Source organism: Gracilinanus agilis, chromosome 5 (genome assembly GCF_016433145.1).
Source record: "Gracilinanus agilis isolate LMUSP501 chromosome 5, AgileGrace, whole genome shotgun sequence".
NCBI classification, from domain to species: Eukaryota; Metazoa; Chordata; class Mammalia; order Didelphimorphia; family Didelphidae; genus Gracilinanus; species Gracilinanus agilis.
In genome coordinates, this window is record NC_058134.1 from 26473685 (window position 1) to 26492907 (window position 19223).

A 19223-nucleotide genomic window follows, 5' to 3' on the forward strand; every position below is an offset into this window, starting at 1 on the left:
TTTTTAAAAAATTAAGAGACTCATGCAGTGAGGGTTAGTTGTTGAAGAGTAAAGGAAGTATATGTGCTCTGTGTGCCCTTTAGGAACCACATCTTCCAGAAACCCAGAGAGAGCTTGGTAGCTTTCCACAAGCCCAAATTTAAAGGACAAAAGAAAACTTTCAACATGATGAGAGAGATGCTTGATTCTATGAGATGGAGTCAGGAAGAGAAGAAGAATAAATGGAGGCTTGGACCTAAACCTAATATCCTCTTTGCTCAGTTGCTGTGGGGATGCAGCAACACTGTCCATAACTTCCCCAGTTCTCTACTAAAGCCATCATGAATTCCCTTGGTCTGTAATACTACAATAGACCAATCATGATACAGACAAAACTCATTACTATATAACTGTTTCACAGTATTGTTTGGGCTTATTGAAGTCTCTTTCATTCTATTTCAATTAGCTTTGCAAATTTAAAAAAATCAATCTTGTAGAAATTTTGTTAAGCCTACAAAATGCGTAGACTCTGTTCCTATTTAGCCACCTTCTACAATATCTCCCCACCTGCTTTTACTGATCCCTATCCCACTAAGTTTAGAACAAAATCATCTGCCTGGAGCAAAAACAAATCAGTGTTTCCCTCCAAATATATATTCCCATGAAACCCAACAAAAATGGAATAGAATGTAGCAGCCAAGAGAATTAACATTATTTTAGGTCTACAGATAGATTTTCATTAATGCAGTTTTTGAAATCCTTTAGGTCTATCCTGATTTCTTTTAGGCCTGGGGCAAATGAGCATATACTTATTTTCATGGCTGATTTAAACCTGTGAATTTCTCCCAGTTCAATTTCCTTTCCTTGCTGAAGCAATCATCATGGCAAGCATGTGAGGCAATAACAAAATTTTCAGATAAGCTTATACTTTTAAAATCATCTCTTGGTTTGGGACATATTTGACTCTTGAGCCTTGCTACATTCAATAGCTACAAATATCTTACTTTTTACCTCTTTCATAGCCAGCATATTTGAAAACTTTTTCTTGGCACAATCAATAAAATATTAAATTCTGCAAAAACAAAAGCCCCACATCTTAAAAGGCAAAGATATATTTAACTTTGTATAATAAATAGCTAAAGTTGTATTTAGCACAAATATTCTAGTTATATACTTATGTAAAATGTGGTCAATGGTTCTAACCCAATGGAAATATGCATTTCAAATTTGAATAATGTGACCACTGTCCAGGCTTCATTATTAGCACTAATCTGGACCTAGCTACAGAACTTCAGAATAAAAAAGGAACCTCCTTCATTTCAAATGATGTGGAATAAGAATCTCTGACAATATCTGTACGGAGTGGTAATCCACCCAATTGAAGACTTTATAGGGTAGGAACCCTTATTACTTGATGGAACCAATTCTACTTTTGGACAATCTAATTGTGAGGAAGTTTCTCACTTCATTGAACCTAAATTTGTCTTCTTACAACTTCAGTTCATTGTTCCTGTGTAACATGTGTAACACAGATGACCCTGGCCTCTGCCACATGAAAGCCAGTTGGCTATCTTTATTCTGATTCATTTATACTAACGATTAAAGCATAGTCCTTAAATGGAAAATGATGTAGTGTAAAGCCTTACTATCCAATGGAAGGCTTACAGTGTGAGTTGTTAGTTTGTGATGGGAGCAGTATCCTAGACTTTTCCTCTCAGGCTAGTTTTTCCTTAAAAGATATTGGAACTGTCCTTAAGATTTGATTCACTCAGGAGACTAAAGTTAAGGCTGCTGAAATCACTTCCTGGTCACCTGAATACAAAAGATCCATGAGATAGGCAGTCCTCAGAGGTCGAGGAATTTCCATTGGATGAATCAAGTTATGGTACCCTTAATATATAGTCTTGCTGAAGAGCCTTCCTTTGCTATGGGTAAGCAAGTGTTTTTTGCCTGTTTGTTTCTTTAATGAACTGTTGAAGAAGTTATATCTTATTTCATTATAATATTGGACTTAAACTACCAGGAGATTGACTTGGGCTTAGCCTAAAATGTAGGAAAAGTTTCAGTAAAAGTAAAATTAACTCATATAATTGAGTTGACTCTATTCCTTAAACAAAATTCCCATATTATCTGAGAACTTAATGGCCTCACTATGATCAAATGCAAAAGGTTTTTTGGAAACCTTGTAACAGAAGATATTATAGGACTTCATATAATGAAATATTCTATTCAAAATCTGAAATATTTGTTATATTATATAACTAATTATTTCATTTGACTAGTGCTTCAACTTAAATTTCACTTCAGAAATTACAAAATTATTAAAAGAGAATTCCAAAATGGTTTCAAAAGTTAATAATAATTCTATGAAAAAATTCATAGTTGATCACCTCAGAAACGAATATCGCATCACATAATATTATATATTTATAATTTTTAAGTAATTCTGGTATACTTATTTTATGATCCTTGAGAAAAGGTACATTTTAAAAATATTTTATAAAAAATACAGTGGAATCAATAAAGTAACAACAAAAATAAATAGCAAACAATGCTATTCTACCTACCTTTAATGTGATACTATAATGGCCAACTCTATTTGCTTTTATCCATTTTCTTGAATGTGGATTACCCAGGAATTCTACATGATACTGTTCAACATTTCCATCAAGGTCACAGGTCACATATTCCCCCATTAAAGGATCAAGACAAAGTATGGCTGGCCAACTTTCAGGGAGAAAAAAAATTAATTGTTTAGAAATTATTCTTCTTCAGAATGCAAATATCATGTTGATAACATGTTTAACAATTATATATGAAAATTTCTCCTTTAAGTTCTAATGATTTTTACAAAGTTTAAAAATATCATAATATCTTTTAAAACAGAAATATTTACTTTGTGCATCTAACAAAATATACAATTTATTGATTTAGGTTTAATATAGTTTTCTTAAAAGTGAAAATTAGGGGGCAGCTGGGTAGCTCAGTGGATTGAGAGCCAGGCCTAGAGACGGGAGGTCCTAGGTTCAAATCTGGCCTCAGACACTTCCCAGCTGTGTGACCCTGGGCAAGTCACTTGACCCCCATTGCCTACCCTTACCACTCTTCTGCCTTGGAGCCAATACACAGTATTGACTCCAAGACGGAAGGTAAGGGTTTAAAAAAAAAAAAAAGTGAAAATTAGCATAATGCTTGGCAATAAAATTAGAGTTTGAAGTCCAATGCAACTTTCTTTTACATCATCATAAAATTTTTCAACAAATTGTATTTCAAGTTCTTCCATGAGGTCTATATCAAAAGCTCTATGCAAAGTGCTCGACATATTTTAATTTATTGATGAGGTATAAATTTTCCACATCCTGAGATGAAAAGGATCAAATGAAAGAGAAATTGTTAATATGGCCAATTTAAGCTCTAAATAGTATAAAATATTAATGATTGGGAAAATAAGAGATAAGACTACTAGACAGAGAAGCTTACAAGATGATTCAGGATAAAGAACTGTATCAGGGTAACAAGGGATTGATAATCCTTAGACATCCTTTAATGATATCACTATGGAATCTAACTATAAAGGCAATCCAGTTAGAGCTTGACATTTTCATATTACCACTCTTCTTTTCTCCCCTTGTGAAAAATTATAGGCTGCCCTATATGCCACAAAGCAAATCCTCAAACATCCTCTAGAATAGCCCAGGCCTAGAAACAAGGTATATAAGAAAGAAAATATCTTTCAAAGCTAAAATTCTTTAAGAAATTTGAAACTTAGAACTTCTTGTATTCTATTTCCATTTCTATCTTTTCCATGACTTCCTTTTCCTGTCCATTTTTCTTCTTTTCTGTTTTGTTTTATTTTTTATGAATCTACAAGAAGGGAGTATCTGCCATAAGTACTTCTGCCTGAAAAAAAGTGAAATGCTGTCCTCTTCTGGAGCTCACCTAGAATATGATAACTGTCTTGAAATGTAATGTAAAAGAGAAAGTGTTTTGTGCTTTGACTTCAGAAGGCAGAACTAGAAAAAATGGGTAGAAGCTGTAGACAGATAGACCTGATATTGAAGAAACTTCCAACAAAAACAGGCTATCCAAGCAGAATTGGTTGCCCTAGAGGAGGCAAGTTCTGCTCCACTTCTATTTAGAATTCTTCAGGCAGAGACTGCATGGTCACTAGTTGAGGAGACTTTAGAGAATTTTTTTTACAGAGTAGAATAATGAGCTCTGATGGGTCTCCCACCTGAGAAGCTATGAGAACTGAAGAACTCTGAATATTAGTGGAGGGAAAAAACTCCAACCTGGCAAATTAGTTGCAGTTTCATTTGTTAGGCTTACTTCCTAGGCATATTGGAAGGTATGAAAAAACCTGACTATTATCATTACAATTGTACAGACCCATAAATATTCAAAGTATGCCTGATTATACATGAAAACAAAAACAAATTTTAAAATAAGTAAAAAAAGCAAACTGGAGTAGCCAAGTGGTATCATGGATATAGTGTCAGAAGACCTGAATTCAAACAGCTTCAGACACTTAATTACTAGCTCTACAATCTTGGGTAAGTCACTTCACTCTTTGCCTCAGTTCCCTCATTTATAAAATGAGCTGGAGAAGGAAATAACAAAATATTCCAGTATCTTTGCCAGAAAAACCCCAAAGGGGGTCACAAAGAGTCAAAGACAATTGAAACGACTGAATAACAACAAAAAGAAGCAAATTGGATTGAACTATAATTTTTTTTTTGTGAGACAAACAGACTTGCCCATGATCAGTAAATGGCTGAGTCTGGATTTGAATCCTGGTGTTTCTGTCTCCAAGCCCATCTACTTTGTGCCATCTACTGTGGCCATCTCGCTGCCCCTATAACATTTATTTTTAATGATACTCTTTGAAGAACATATGTGATAAAATGATGATATAATAATAATGATAGCTAGGATTTACATGGCATTTTAAAAGGAAGTATTATCTCATTTGATTCTTATAACAACTATAGGAGGTAGGTACTGTTATTTTCCACACTTGACAGATGAGAAAACTGGCAAAGTGATTTGCCTGGTGTCACAAAGGTAAATGTCTGAAACCAGATTTTGGACTCCCTATTTTATAAGTCCAGTGCTCTATTCACTGTAATATTTTATTACCTAGTAATAAAAGTTCAAGTTTGAAGCAAAACCTTTTAATGACACACCTCTAATAATTTCCTCCAACTTATTCTATACAGATATTATGCTATTATCTAGACCAGTGGTTCCCAAACTTTTTTAGCCTACCGCCCCCTTTCCAGAAAAAAATATTACTTAGCCCCCTGGAAATTAATTTTTAAAAATTTTAATAGCAATTAATAGGAAAGATAAATGCACCTGTAGCCATCACCTCTCTCCTAGATTGCTGCAGCACCCACCAGGGGGCTACAGTAGTGCCCACTTTGGGACTCACTGATCTAGATGTTTCCATTTTATTTCCCCTATTAAACTGTAATCTTCTTGAAAGGAGGGTCTATGTTTTGTCTTTGTATCCCCTAACTCTCAGCACACTGCCTGGCAAGTAGTAGGTACTTAACGAATGTTTATTGACTGATCAATATCATTTTAGAAGAAAATTCTATATAAGGCAACATATATTCCAGATAAGAGGATTTACATTTGGAAATCACAAAATGACCTCATTAGTTAGTTTCAACTATGAGACAATCTCATGAAGGACTTTGAGGACAGGATAATAATGATATTCCAAATCATTGACATTTCACAGAAAATACATTGATTTGCCTTTAAGTATTTGCTTGTCCTTGCAAATATCAAAATTCTTAATGTTTCTTCCTAAATATATTATTTAAAACTAAAGGACTCGAGTAAATGGAATTAATATCTCCAAAAATGCCACTTTTGTCAAAAACACTATTACAAAAACACTCTAGGACAGAATGCTGATCTTGAATTTATGTAATGCAAGTACTGATGTAAGAGAAAGAGCCCTGAATTAGAAGTCCTAAGATTTGGTTCTATATCTTTCTATGACTTTGAGAAAAATACTTAACCTGTCTCACATTTAGTTTCCTCATTTGCCAAAGTACAGGGTTGAGTTAGTTCACATTTCAGTTCTAACATGATTCTGCATGTAACCTAGGATTCAAGCCTGGGGCATTTTGTAAGACTCTCCTTACTGGTGGAAAGATGATTACTCAAAATTGTATGAATGAATGATGAACAGAGTTGCCATGAGAGCATGGAAGAGCATATATGGTTTCTGACTAAGAGAGTGATGGTGGAGAGAGACAGAGAAGCAAAAGACATGTGGAGGAGTTAATACCTTGATATATTCCTGATTTTCAGCTTCCTTCCCTATAGATTTTGAGTTATTACTCTTTGGGAAAGGTCAGAGATTTTAGGTTGAACTGAGATATCTTGTTTCCAGTAGAAAAACTTATTCAATCTGTATATTGTCTGATATATAATAAATTTTTAATTTCTCTGCTTAAACAAATGAGTTTACTATACATTTTTGTGATTATCTTTTGATTAGCATTTGGTAAGAATGGATTATGCCTTTAGATATAATCTTGGGGGGCAGCCTTTCCATTTTAACAGATAATGAACAGGTCAGAATATTGAACCTATCATTTCCCCCACTAACAATCTTTAGTGGGGAAGACAGATATAATTGTAATAATGTAAACCTCTCTCCAAGGAAAGCAGAGTGACCAACCTAATGGTTTCAATCTCTTGCTGCCTTCCAGGTAAGAATCAAAGTCTGTCTTGGAGAGGAATGAATGAGGTTTTAGAGACAGCCAGAGGTATTTAGACATATCTTGTGTGTATAAACATAATCTACATCAGCAACAAACACATACCTTACATGTTCTGGGTGAATTTTCTACTATTCATTTCACTGCTTTGTAAAACTTAACAATGATAGAAATGTATCAGATAATTCAGCTTTAGAAATTCCATGAATCATTCTGATGTCTAAGTTATTGTTCAGATAATTAGTCAGGGGGAAGCAATTATTAAAGCTAAAAAGCTAGAAGGGAAGGATATCAATTTCAGTTTGATAAAATCTTAAACTGTTAGATTTGAAATCTACATATCTCAAACATTTAAAATCTATACTATTGGTCAAACTTGGTTATTATTAACTCTACTACTACCTAGGCATGTGATTTTGATAAAGTAAAAATCTCTTGGGTTCTCAATTTCTTCATATGTAAAATAAGACAAAAATTATATCTTCTAGGTACAAATAGCTACATAATTCTTTAATGGTTATTAGGAGTAGGAGAAAATGAAGTTACAGTGTATATTGTATGAAATTATTGGGTGTACAAATAAACCTACAGTAAATATATAAAGACTAAATTAATAAGCATTTATTAAATACCTACTATGTGTCAGGAATTGTGCTAGAAACAATCCTTACTTTCAAGTAGCTTACATGCTATTGGGAGAGTCAATAAAGAATCTAAGATGTTAAAAATCCTAAATCCATATATAATGGGGGATTTCTCATTAAGAATACAGTGGTTGGAGGCAGTTAAGTGGTGTTGTGAATAGAGCAATAGGGTCTGAAGTCATGAAGCCTTGAGTTCAAATTTAGGTTCTGACAATCTGTGCAATCCTGGCCTAGTCACTTAATCTGTTTTCCTCAGTTTCCTTAACTAAGAAATTGGGAAAATGTTAGTACCTACCTCTCAGAGTTGCTGTGAGCATCAAATGAGATTATATATTTAGCTGTTTAGCCTGACACATAGTTAAGTGCTTATTAAATTCTTCTTCCTTTTCTGCCTTCCTTTGCCTACTGGCAATCTACATAGAGTCTTGGTGAGCCTTCCAGAAATATGTGACGGTATCTAAGAATGATTCTCAAACTCAGTATGCACAGGTATCCTTAATGAAAATTTTTTCCAATTAAATGTAGAAATCATTTTTCACAATTGTTTTCTGACATTTTTTATTCATATTCTCTCCCCCACTTCATCTTCCCAAGGAGGTAAATAACCTAATATAGATTATATCAGTTCTTTCATGCAATACATATTTCCATATTCTTCACACCATGGCAGAAGACATATGTCACACATAAAATAAAAATTATGAAAGAAATAAAGTGAAAGATGGCATGCTTTGGTCTGCAGACAGACTCCCAACAATTCCTTCTTTGGCTGTGTATAGCACATTTTACCATGGATCCCTTATGGATATCTTTGTAATTTGCTTTGCTGATAATAGTTTAGTTTTTAACAGTTGATCATCATATAATATTTCTTTTACTAAATATAGTGTTCTCATGATTCTCTGCATTTTGCTTTGCATCATTTCGGGTAAGTCTTTCCAGGTTTTTTTTACTCATTCATCATTTTTTACGGTATAATACTATTCCATTTCAACTACATACCACAACTTGTTCATCCATTCCCCAAGTGATGGTCAATCCTTCAATTTCCAAATTTTTGCCACTAGAAAAAGAGCTGCTAAAATATTTTGATAACGGTAGGTCTTTTCTCCATATCTTTGATCTCTTTGGGTTGTCGACCCAGTAATGGTATTGCTGAGACAAAGGTTATACATAGTTTGATGGCCCTCTGGGCATGGTTCCAGAATGCTCTCTAGAATTGCTGTTAACAGTTCATAATTCCACCAACAGTATATTAGTTTTCCAATTTTCCCATATTTATCATTTTTCTTTTCTGTCATGTTAGCCAATTTGATAGGTTTGAGGTAGTATTTTAGAGTTGTTTTCATTTGCATTTCTCTTATCAATAGTGATTTGGAGCATTTTCATATGACTATAGATGGTTTCAATTTCTTCATCTGAGAACTGCCTGTTCATATTCTTTGACCATTTATCAATTGTGGGATGCTTTTCATTCTTATAAAATTAACATAGTTCACTATGTATTTGAGAAAGGAGGCACTTGCTACAAAAATTTTCCCCAATTTATCATTTCCCTTCTAATTTTTGTTGCTTTAGTTTTGTCTACATAAAAACTTTTAATTTAATATAATCAAAATTATCCATTTCATTTTTCATATCTTGTCTGGGCATAAATTCTTCCCTTATCCATAAGTTTGACAGACTAACTTTTCCATATCCTCCTAATTTGCTTATGATGTCATCCTTTATTTCTTGATCAAGTATCCATTTTGAATTTATCTCAGCATATGGTGCGAGATGTTGGTCTATGCTTAGTTTTATTATGATAAACCTGGTATTATGAGGGTCTGAAGCTGAGTAAAGTGGGTGAACCCCAAGTGAAACACTTAAGTTATAGTAGTGAAACACAAGGGACCCCCATAGCAATAGATGTTGTTAAGATATGGCGAATGTGCTGAACCCAACTTCAGATATAACAGTGTCCCAGAATAGCCAGCCAAATAAAGAATCTGTTGTTAGATTTATACAGATACTTTACTAACTGAATCTCTGGTCTCAGTTGGATAATGCTAGATTGACTGTGAATTATACTTTACTACAAATGGCACACTTCTCCTCTTCCCTAAATATCCGAAAAATATAATCACTAAGCCCTAAGATTAGAGATGACACCAAATTTAAGGTAAGTTTGAATATTTAATGCTAACAGGCTTAGGAGAGAAGCAGGGTAAAGACTGGGAAGGAAGGAAACAGGAAGTCCTTATGTAACTAAGGCTAATGACGCTAATGATGATATTTGGATTGTGATGGTCAGGTTTACCAGTTAACCTAAATCAGGTTACTTTGTTGTCAGATGTTGTTTCTTCTTGGTGATTAAATCAGGATCAGGTTATTCAAGATAAGGTTAACATAGGATCAGGGATGGTGAAACTGGTTGATGTAGGTTGCTGGTAAATTAAGTTGACCTATGGCCTACCCTTACCAAAAGCCCACCCGCTCTAAACCCAATCTCCAAATTGAGATCTCTTCTCAGTTCAAATCCTTCCTTATATACCTGAGCCTTGGCACCTGCCCCCTCCTGCCGGGCTCAGTACATTCTATATTCTAATCAGGTAACTGTACATCATCTTGATTTCCACATTGCTGTGCAATTTATAATTACAGATTTTGCCATACTGCTTGTCAATTTTCCTAGCCATTTTTGTCAAATGGTAAGTTCTTCCAAGAGCTTGAATCTTTGAGAGTCAAACACTAGGTTATTATGAACATTAACTATTATGTTTTGACTACCTAACCTATTCTATTGATCAACTACTCTGTTTCTTAGCCAAAGCCAGATTGTTTTAATGATTGCCACTTTATAATATAATTTGAGATCTGATACAGCTTCCTTCATTTTTTTCATCGATTCCCTTCATATTCTTTCTTGGTCTTTTTTTCTTCTAGATGAATTTAATTTTTCCTAGCCCTATGAAATAATTTTGGAGTAGTCTAATTGGTATGACAAAAAATAGGTAAACTAATTTAGGTGAGACTGTCAGTTTTATTATATTGGCCTAGCCTATCAATGAACAATTAATGTTTTTCCAATTGTTTAGGTCTGACTTTATTTGTGAGAAAAGTGTTTTGTAACTGTGTTCACATGCATATTGGGCTTGTTTTGGTAGATATATTTTCAGGAATTGTATGTTACCTATAGTTATTTTGAATAGGATTTCCTTTTCTACCCTTGTTTTACCCCTGATCTTGACTTTTGTTCATTTTGTAATTGATATGGTCAATTATGCTAATCGTTTTTCTAATATTGAACCATCCTTGCATTCTTGGTATAAATCCAAACTGGACATGGTGTATGGCTTTTGCTATATAATCAAATCACCTTGCTAGTAGTTTATTTAAAAATTTTGCATCAATATTCATTAGGGATGATGGTCTTAGTTTTCTTTTTCTGTTTAATCTCTTCCTAGGTTATGAATCAGTACCATATTTGTGTCAAAAAATGAATTTGGAAAGATTCCTTCTCATATTTTGCCAAATACCTTATGTTGTATTGGAGTTCATGGTCTCTGAATGTTTGGCAGAATTCACTTGTGAATTCTTCTGGTGCTGAAGCCTTTTTCTTAGGGAACTCTTTGTTGGGTTTTTCTAAATTATTATTTAGATATTTATTTTTAAATTTTATTTTACTTTTCCCCAATTACATGTAAAAACAGTTTTCAAAAATTTAAAAAGAATTTTGAGTCTCAAATAATCTCTTTCCCCACCCCGCCCCCCAACTCCTGAGGCAGTAAGTAGTATCCTATAGATTTTATGTGTATAATCATGTAAAACATTTTTCCATATTTATCCTCTTGTAGAAAGAGACAAACAAAAAATTAAGAAGCTGAAAAAGTTTGCTTTGGTCTGGATTCAGACTCAATCAATCAGTTCCATCTCTGGAAGTAGATGGTATATTTTTATCATTAGTCCTTTGGGATTGTTTTAGATCATTGTATTGCTGAGAAGAGCCAAGTCATTCACAGTTGTACATTGTATAGTATTCCTGTCACAGTGTACAATGTTCTCCTGGTTCTGTTCCTTTCACTCTGCTTCAGTTTGTGTAAATCTTTCCAGAGAGAGCTCCTTCTGCTCGTCATTTTTATACCACAATAGTATCCATTACAATCATATACTATAACTTACTCAACCATACTCCAATTCATGGGTATCCCCTCACTTTCTGATTCTCTGCCACCACAAAAAAAGAGATGCTTTAAATATTTTTGTACATAACGGTCCGTCCCCTTTTTGTTTTTTATCTTTTTTGGATATAAACATATTAATGGTGGTACTAGGTCAAAGGGTGTATGGTTTTATGACCTTTTGGGCATAGGTCCAAATTGCTCTCCTGAATGGTTGAATCAGTTACAACACCCCCATCAGTGTATTATTGTCTCAATTTCCCCACATCCCCTCCAAGTTTTGGCATCTCCTTTGTCATTTCCTTGCCATAATATTCAGTGCTTTAAGTGTGGGGTGGTACCTCAGAGTTGTTTTAATTTGCATTTCTCTAATTAATAATGATTTAGAAAAATTTTACCTGACTATAGAGAGCTTTAATTACTTTGAGAATTGCCTGTTCATATCCTTTGATCATTTGTCAAATGGGGAGTGACTTATATTTTTATACATTCAACTCATTTCTCTAGATTGTGTTGTTTAAAATTATTCTAAGCCCTGGGAGACAACTCCCTGCTACAACTTCCCCTGACACCTCCCACTTCCTTTGAGGGAGGATGTTGGAGAAAGTATAAAAGAGAGTTTTGGTGCCTTTTCACTCTCTCAAGCCCAGAGGCTCTTGGCTCTCTCTTGAGCCCTGAGGCTGTTCTCAATCCAGAGGTTCTCAACCCTGGAGAAAAGAGTGCCTACAGGAGGAGACCCTGTCCCCCTACCTAACTTTTCCCTTTCAAAATCTAAATAAAACCTAGCTATTCTACAATAAGTGCTACCTGATCTTTATTGAGCTCCAAAGAGCTCAGGTCAATTTCTCCTCCAGGGCTTGGGGGCTACCCCAGCTTCCCTACCTTCCTTTCCTTTCCTTTCCTCTGGCTTTCCCTTCCTTTCCCTTCTTTCTCTTATCCTCCCTTTCCTCCCTTCTTTCACCTCACAAGGTATTTAAGGAATGAGGTCTTTATTAGAGAGATTTATAAAAAGTTTTTTGCACCATTATGACTACTGTCTATTACTCTCCATCTTATTTACCCATTTTTAGTTTCTGACTACCACTTCCCCCAATTTTCCCTCTTTTCTATCAGCCCCACCCACCTTCTCCTATCCCCTTCCCTTCCTACTTTCTAGTCAGGTAAGACATATTTTATACCCAATTGATTATGTATGTTCTTCCCTCAATAAGGCAATTCCAATAAAAGTAAGGTCTGCATTCTCTCCTCCCTACCTCCCCCATTTCCCCTTCCACAGTAAAAGCTCTTTCACGCCTTTTTTATATGTGATAATTTACCTCCATTCTATTTTTCCTTCCCCTTCCTCCTAATGTATTCCTCTTTATTATGCCTTAATTTCTTTTCTATCATCCCATCATAATGAACTCACATCCTTGACCTCTATCTATATATACTTCTAACTGCTCTAATAATGATAAAGTTAAAAAAAATTATAAAGTTCTTAGGAGTTACAAGAATCATCTTCCCATGTAGGTAAGTAAACAGTTTAAGTTTATTAAAAGTCTTTTGATTTTTTTCCATGTTTTTCTTTTCAATCTTTTTTTGAGACTTTACTATGAAAGTCAAATTTTCCATTCAACTCTCATCTTTTCATCAGGAAAATTGGGAAGTCCTCTATTTCATTGAATAGTTATTTCCCTCCTGAATGTTTATACTATTTTTCTGGGTAACTAATTCTTGGTTAAAGTTATAGCTCTCTTGCCCTCTGGAATATCCTACTCCAGGCCTTCTGATCCTTTAATGTAGAAGCTGCTAAATTGTGTGGATATTTGAATTGCTTCTTTATGGTTAATTGCAATATTTTCTCCTTGACCCTTAAGATTTGGAATTTGGCTATAATATTCGTGGGAGTTATCATTTTGGGATTGCTTTCAGAAGGTAATTTGTGGATTTTATTTCTATTTTACCCTCTAATTTTAGAATATCAAGTCAGTTTTCCTTTGTAATTTCTTGAAAGATAATAAATAAGCTCTTTTTTATCATTGCTTCAAGATAGTGCAACAATTCTTAGATTATCTCTCCTGGATTTATTTTCCGGATCAGTAGTTTTTCCAATGGGATATTTCACATTATCTTCTCTCTTTTTTTCATTCTTTTTACTTTGATTTTTTCTCGATGTCTCATGGAGCCATTAGGTTCTACTTGCCCAATTCTAATTTTTAAGGCATGATTTTTTAAAGATATGTTTTTTTCTTGAGTGATCTTTTGTACCTTCTTTTCCATTTGGCAAAATTTGCCTTGTAAGAAGTTTTTTTTCCTCCTCAGTGCATTTTCGTATATCTTTTTCCATTTGGCTAATTCTGCTTTTTGTTCTCTTCATTTAATTTTTGTGCTTCTTTTACCAATTGCCCTATTCTATTTTTTAAAGTATTGATTTCTTCAGTATTTTTGTACCTCCTTTACCAAGCTGCTGACTATTTTTTTCATGATCTTCCTGTATCACTTTCATTTATTTTCCCAATTTTCCTTTACCTCTCTTATTTGATTTTTTAAATCCTTTCTGAGTTCCTCCATTAAATCTTTTTGGGCTTGAGAGCAATTCATATATTCAATTCAAATACACAGCTGGAGATGGAATGGATCTTGAAACAGCCCAGGAGAATGTTGGATGTTTGGAATGTGGAGGAGGGGCCACAGAGGAGGGAGAGTTTCTCAACTGTCACTTCACTCCTGACCTGACAGGGAACCAGAAAGGAAGGGAGGTTGGGATTTGGATGGATCTTGAGTGAATCTTGCTCCTTTGTACCCTTTTATCAGAGATTATCTGGAAATCACCACTACCTACATCAGTTTCTACAAACTTCAATTTACCATCCAAGAAGACTTTTGACACAAAAGTCTCCAGTTTGACTCAAGAGTTCAGATTCCCAGGGGGAGTGGATTTGGAGGATTTTTCCCAGATCCTGCTAATTCATTTATCCCAGTTACTTCCCTCTTATATTAGTTTAGAGATCAATGATAGGAGGTTGTAGGGGGAAGAGGGTCAGCTACTGAGACCAAGCCTCAGAAGAAGTCCAGTGGTGTTCTCTCGGGGAGAAGACTATAGTTGTTAGTGAAACTTATTCCCTTCCCCTCTAACCTTGATCCCCAAATACCCTTTCCCTTGAACACTGAATTCCTTTATTTTTTAATAAATCCTTCTTAGTTTGTTAGTCATAGCTTGGAGCAGTTACCTTGAGGGTGGGAGGTGACATTTGAGGGACTGAAGGGAAGTCAAGTACAAACTCCATCTTGAAGGGAAAAAGCTGTTTGAACAGGACTCTGGGGGGTAGGGGTTGTCCTAGTATCAGTGGTACTGAAGATGGGACCCAGTCCATTAGGATCTCATCTTCCTTCGAATATCTTCCTTCAACAACCCCACTACAGTCTTTCCTTTCTGGGGAGCCCCTTTGAGGATTACACCCTTTGAGGTCTTCCCAATGGGGGGGGGGGATGAGGAGTCAGCTACTTTGGCCCATTGATATCTATCAAATGGGATGTTCAGTAACACACCCTCTACCTCATCAAGACCCCCCTCCTACATATTTCCTCCTTTGTTATATCTGAGTAATTTATATTTTTGTAAATACCCATTTATTCCACTTAGATTGTCAGATTTCTTGGCATATAATTGGGCAGAATAACTCCCAATATTTGCTTTAATTTCTTCTTCCTTGGTTGTGAATTCACCTTTTTCATTTTTAACACTAGTAATTTAGTTTTCTTCTTTTTTTAAATCAAGTTAAGCAATGGTTTATCTATTTATTTTTTCATAAAATCAGCTCCTTCTCTTATTTATTAATTAAATGGATTTCTTACTTTTAATTTTATTCATCTCATCTTTAATTTTCAGAATTTCCAATTTGGTCTTTAATTGAATATTTTAATCTGTTACTCTTTCTTCTTTTTTTAAATTGATGTAAGCATTTAGAGATATAAATGTCCTCAACTACAGCTGAATCCCACTTTTTAGTATATTGTCTTGTCATCATTTTCTTTAATGAATTTGCTTATTGTTTCTATGATTTGTTCTTTGATCCATTTATTCTTTAGAATAAGATTATTTAGTTCCCAATACATTTTTAGTCTTTATGCTGCCCTTTGCTGAATATGATTTTTATTACATTATAGTTTGAAAGGGGTGAATTTAATATTTCTGCTTTCTACATTTGGCTGTAAAGTTTTTTGCCCTTTATTGTTATGAATAATATTGATATAGATGGATATATTCAAAATATTTAATAGTTTATTTAAAGCCATATTGGTAATTAAGCCATGTGCCTGCTAAGATCTAATTCAAATTGTGCGCTATTACCTTCTGCCTACCTGGCTTGTTCCGCAGGAAAGAGAGAGTACCAATCCCAGTCTCCCTATTTAAGTTTCTGTTTACATTGTATTGCTTCACCACATAAGGGCAGGAAGCCCATTGAGTCATGGGAAATGTAGTTATCATGTCCCCTAAGCGTCCACAGGAAGTTTATATCATGGACCTGAATATTAAGGCTTAATGAACCCCAAATTTCCAATAACACATTCCCCCCTGAAGAGCATTGAGAGACTGGTCTCCTCGAATACTCTTGTAAACAGAACTAACTTTTAAATTACAGAAATTTGGGGATAAAAAGAGAAGAGGACAAAAAACAATGAACCAATTTTGTCAATGCTAGGCCCATTGACAAAAACCAATTAGGGGCAGTCCTCTTTAGCATACAAGTGTACATTTAAAACAAATGCATTCAACTCCCCATAGTTCAATCAACTGCACCCCAAAGTTCAATTTGGATCTTCATGATCCAGTGAAGGCTCTTCAGGCATCTTCATGGTGCCTTCTCCAAACAGGTTTGTTGTCTGGATTCTGGGGAGATGGCAAATTTCTTATCCTAAAATTACTCTCAAATAATTTAAACTTTACATTATAGATTATAAAACACACATTCCCTTCTGAGGAGAATTTTACATTTCCCCCTGAAATTATTCCTAAAAGAGTTCAAATTGGAGGAGTTCCGGGAAGATGGTGGCTTAGATGGAGTGAATCTTAAAACCTCCGCACCCTTACACACTGAGATAGAAAACAATGCACTTTGAGAAGAAAGAGGACCAAATCAATGGGACAGAGCAGGGGGAATCCTACTGCAGCACAATTAAAGAGGTACACCAAGAAAAAGGCTTCAATTCTTGAACTTTCGGGTCTGACGGCATAGAAGGGGAATCCCAGGACGCCTCCCCCATGTGCTGTGCAGAGTCTCCAGTGGCCCAGGAAATCTCAGGGCCAGTGGGTGCACCGGTCGGGAGAGAAGACCTTGCTGGCACCGGACTCGGGGAGTTAAACACAGGCACTGGAGAGGTGACTGGAGGAGAAAACCAGAGAAACACAGCAAAAATGCCTGGAATCTTAGAGAGAGCCAAACCCCAGACTGCAGACAGCTTGGCTTCCTCATACCAAGATAGAGAATGCAGGGCTTCAAGAGGAAAGAAAACCAGATCAAATACAGCAGACAGCACAGAGGGACCCCACTGCTGGAGAGCTCAGTTCAGCAAAAAAATCTCCTTCTTGTACCCCCAAGGTTTTCTTGGTTTTTTTTGTTTGTTTGTTTGTTTTTCCCTCCTCTTGAGGTTTTAGCCTCAGGGCAGATTAAGCAGTAAGATTAATCCAATCAATACAGGATTAAGATTTCTTCTATACTTTAAGAACCTCAAGTATCTTAAATATTATAGACATCTTAAGTATCTCAATTATCACCTTCCAAGCTATGAATTTCCTCAATTCAATTTATTGAAACTCTTAAGTTTACACTTTATCTTTTTATGCTTCTCTTGAGTATCAAATTTGCTTGTTGAATTTTTTTTAAGCTCTGGGTTTTTGGTCAAGAATGTCTGGAAGTCCTCCATTTTTTTAAACATCTATTTTTTTCCCCTGGAGAGTTATGCTTAGCTTGGCTGAGTATGTAATTCTTCGTTGCCATCCTAGATCCTTTGTCTTTTGGAATATCCTATCCCACATCTTCTTGTCCTTTTACATAAAAGCTCCTAGGTCCTGTGTAAACTTGACTGTACCTCTATGATATCTGAACTGTTTCCTTTGACTATTTGTAGTAGAACTTTTTCCTTGGCCTGGGAATTCTGAAATTTGGCTATAATAGCCTTTGGGTATTCTATTTTGGGATCTTTTTCAGGAAGCAACAGGTGGATTCTTTCCGTTTCTAAATTTTCCTCATTTGAGAATATTAGTGCACCATTCCCTTATAATTTCTTATAATATGGTATCCATGACCCTGTTTTTTATCATGGCCTTCAGGTATTCTGATGATTCTTAGATTATCTCTTTTAGCTCTGTTTTCTAGTTTGGTAGTTTTTCCAGTGAGGTATTTCATATTTTCTTCTATTTTTTCATTCCTTTGATTTTTTTATTGTTTCTTGATGACTTATGTGTTGATTAGCTTCTATTTTCCTGATTCTAATTTTTATAAAATTATTTTCTTTGAGTTTTTGTGTTTCTTTTTCCATTCAGCAAATTCTACTCTTTAAGGAGCATTTGTTGTGGTTGTTTTGCTTCCTCTTCCATTTAGTCCATTCTAGTCTTTAAGGAGTTGCTGTCTTCAGTGTATTTTTGTGTTTCAATTTCCTTTTGGCCTATTCTAATTTTATGGAGTTGATTTCTTCATTGAATTTCCCCCTAGCAATTGAGTCTTTCTGTTAATTCTCTTATTATTTGATTTTTAAACTTATTTTCAAGTTCTTCAAGGGGGAGGGCTTGTTATCCTTTCACACTTTCCTTTGAAGTGTCACATGTTTCCCTTTTAGCCTTGTTGTCCTCTTCTGAGTTTGTACTTTGATCTTCCCAAACTTTCTAAGGTCAGGTTTTTTCTTAGTCTTTTGTTCATTTTTCTAGTTTTCTCCCCCATTATCTTATCTATCTGTTGAGGTTGTTTTCTGCTCCTGAGGTAGAGGAAGCAGTTGTCCCAATATTGCCAATTACTTTTCCTTGGTATGTGGAGTAGGCCTGGCTGCCTTTGTTTCCTGCAGAGTGTCTGTTGAGGGATGACATTTCTGGCTTGCTGTGGGAAGGCTTGACGTTGTTTTGCCCAGCTATATTCAGTTCCCTGCTGGTTCCCATTCTACTGCTTCTCTACCACTACCAAGTGGCTTAAGATAGGCTAATTCCCTGTTCAGTCATTTTATTGCTTCAGGCATTCTGCTGCTTTCCTGCCTTGGGTCACATGAAAGTGTGTTGGCCTAATGCTGCTCTGCCTTAGCTCCCATGCTGCATACCTGAGGTTGGATTCCTTCTTTCCCTATCACTTAGTTGTCTCTGACTGAGTAGCAGAGTATTGGGTTGGTCCGAGTTCTGCCAGTTCCCACAGATGCTGTGCTCCCCAAGCTACTTTCTCTTCTTACCTCAGTGAAGCATGTTCCTCCTACTTCCCTTTGATTTCAGGTGATTTATTATCTGTGTGTGGAGGGGTGAAGAGGGGATTCAGGCAAGAAGAGTATCTTTTACTCTGCTATTTTAGCTCCCAGTATGCAATTCCCACAGATATCATTTGATTATTTCTTTTTTTTTTAATTTTTTAAACCCTTAACTTCTGTGTATTGACTTATAGGTGAAAGATTGGTAAGGGTAGGCAATGGGGGTCAAGTGACTTGCCCAGGGTCACACAGCTGGGAAGTGTCTGAGG

General features: G+C 35.3%; 1 protein-coding gene across 1 annotated transcript in view; it reads right to left on the minus strand.

Moving 5' to 3' along the window:
• Positions 1–19223, minus strand: part of ZCWPW2 (zinc finger CW-type and PWWP domain containing 2) — a 221726-nt gene that overhangs the window by 166619 nt on the left and 35884 nt on the right. The window contains 1 exon segment of the mRNA XM_044678879.1: positions 2543–2706. Within this exon segment, the coding sequence (XP_044534814.1) occupies positions 2543–2706 (164 nt within the window).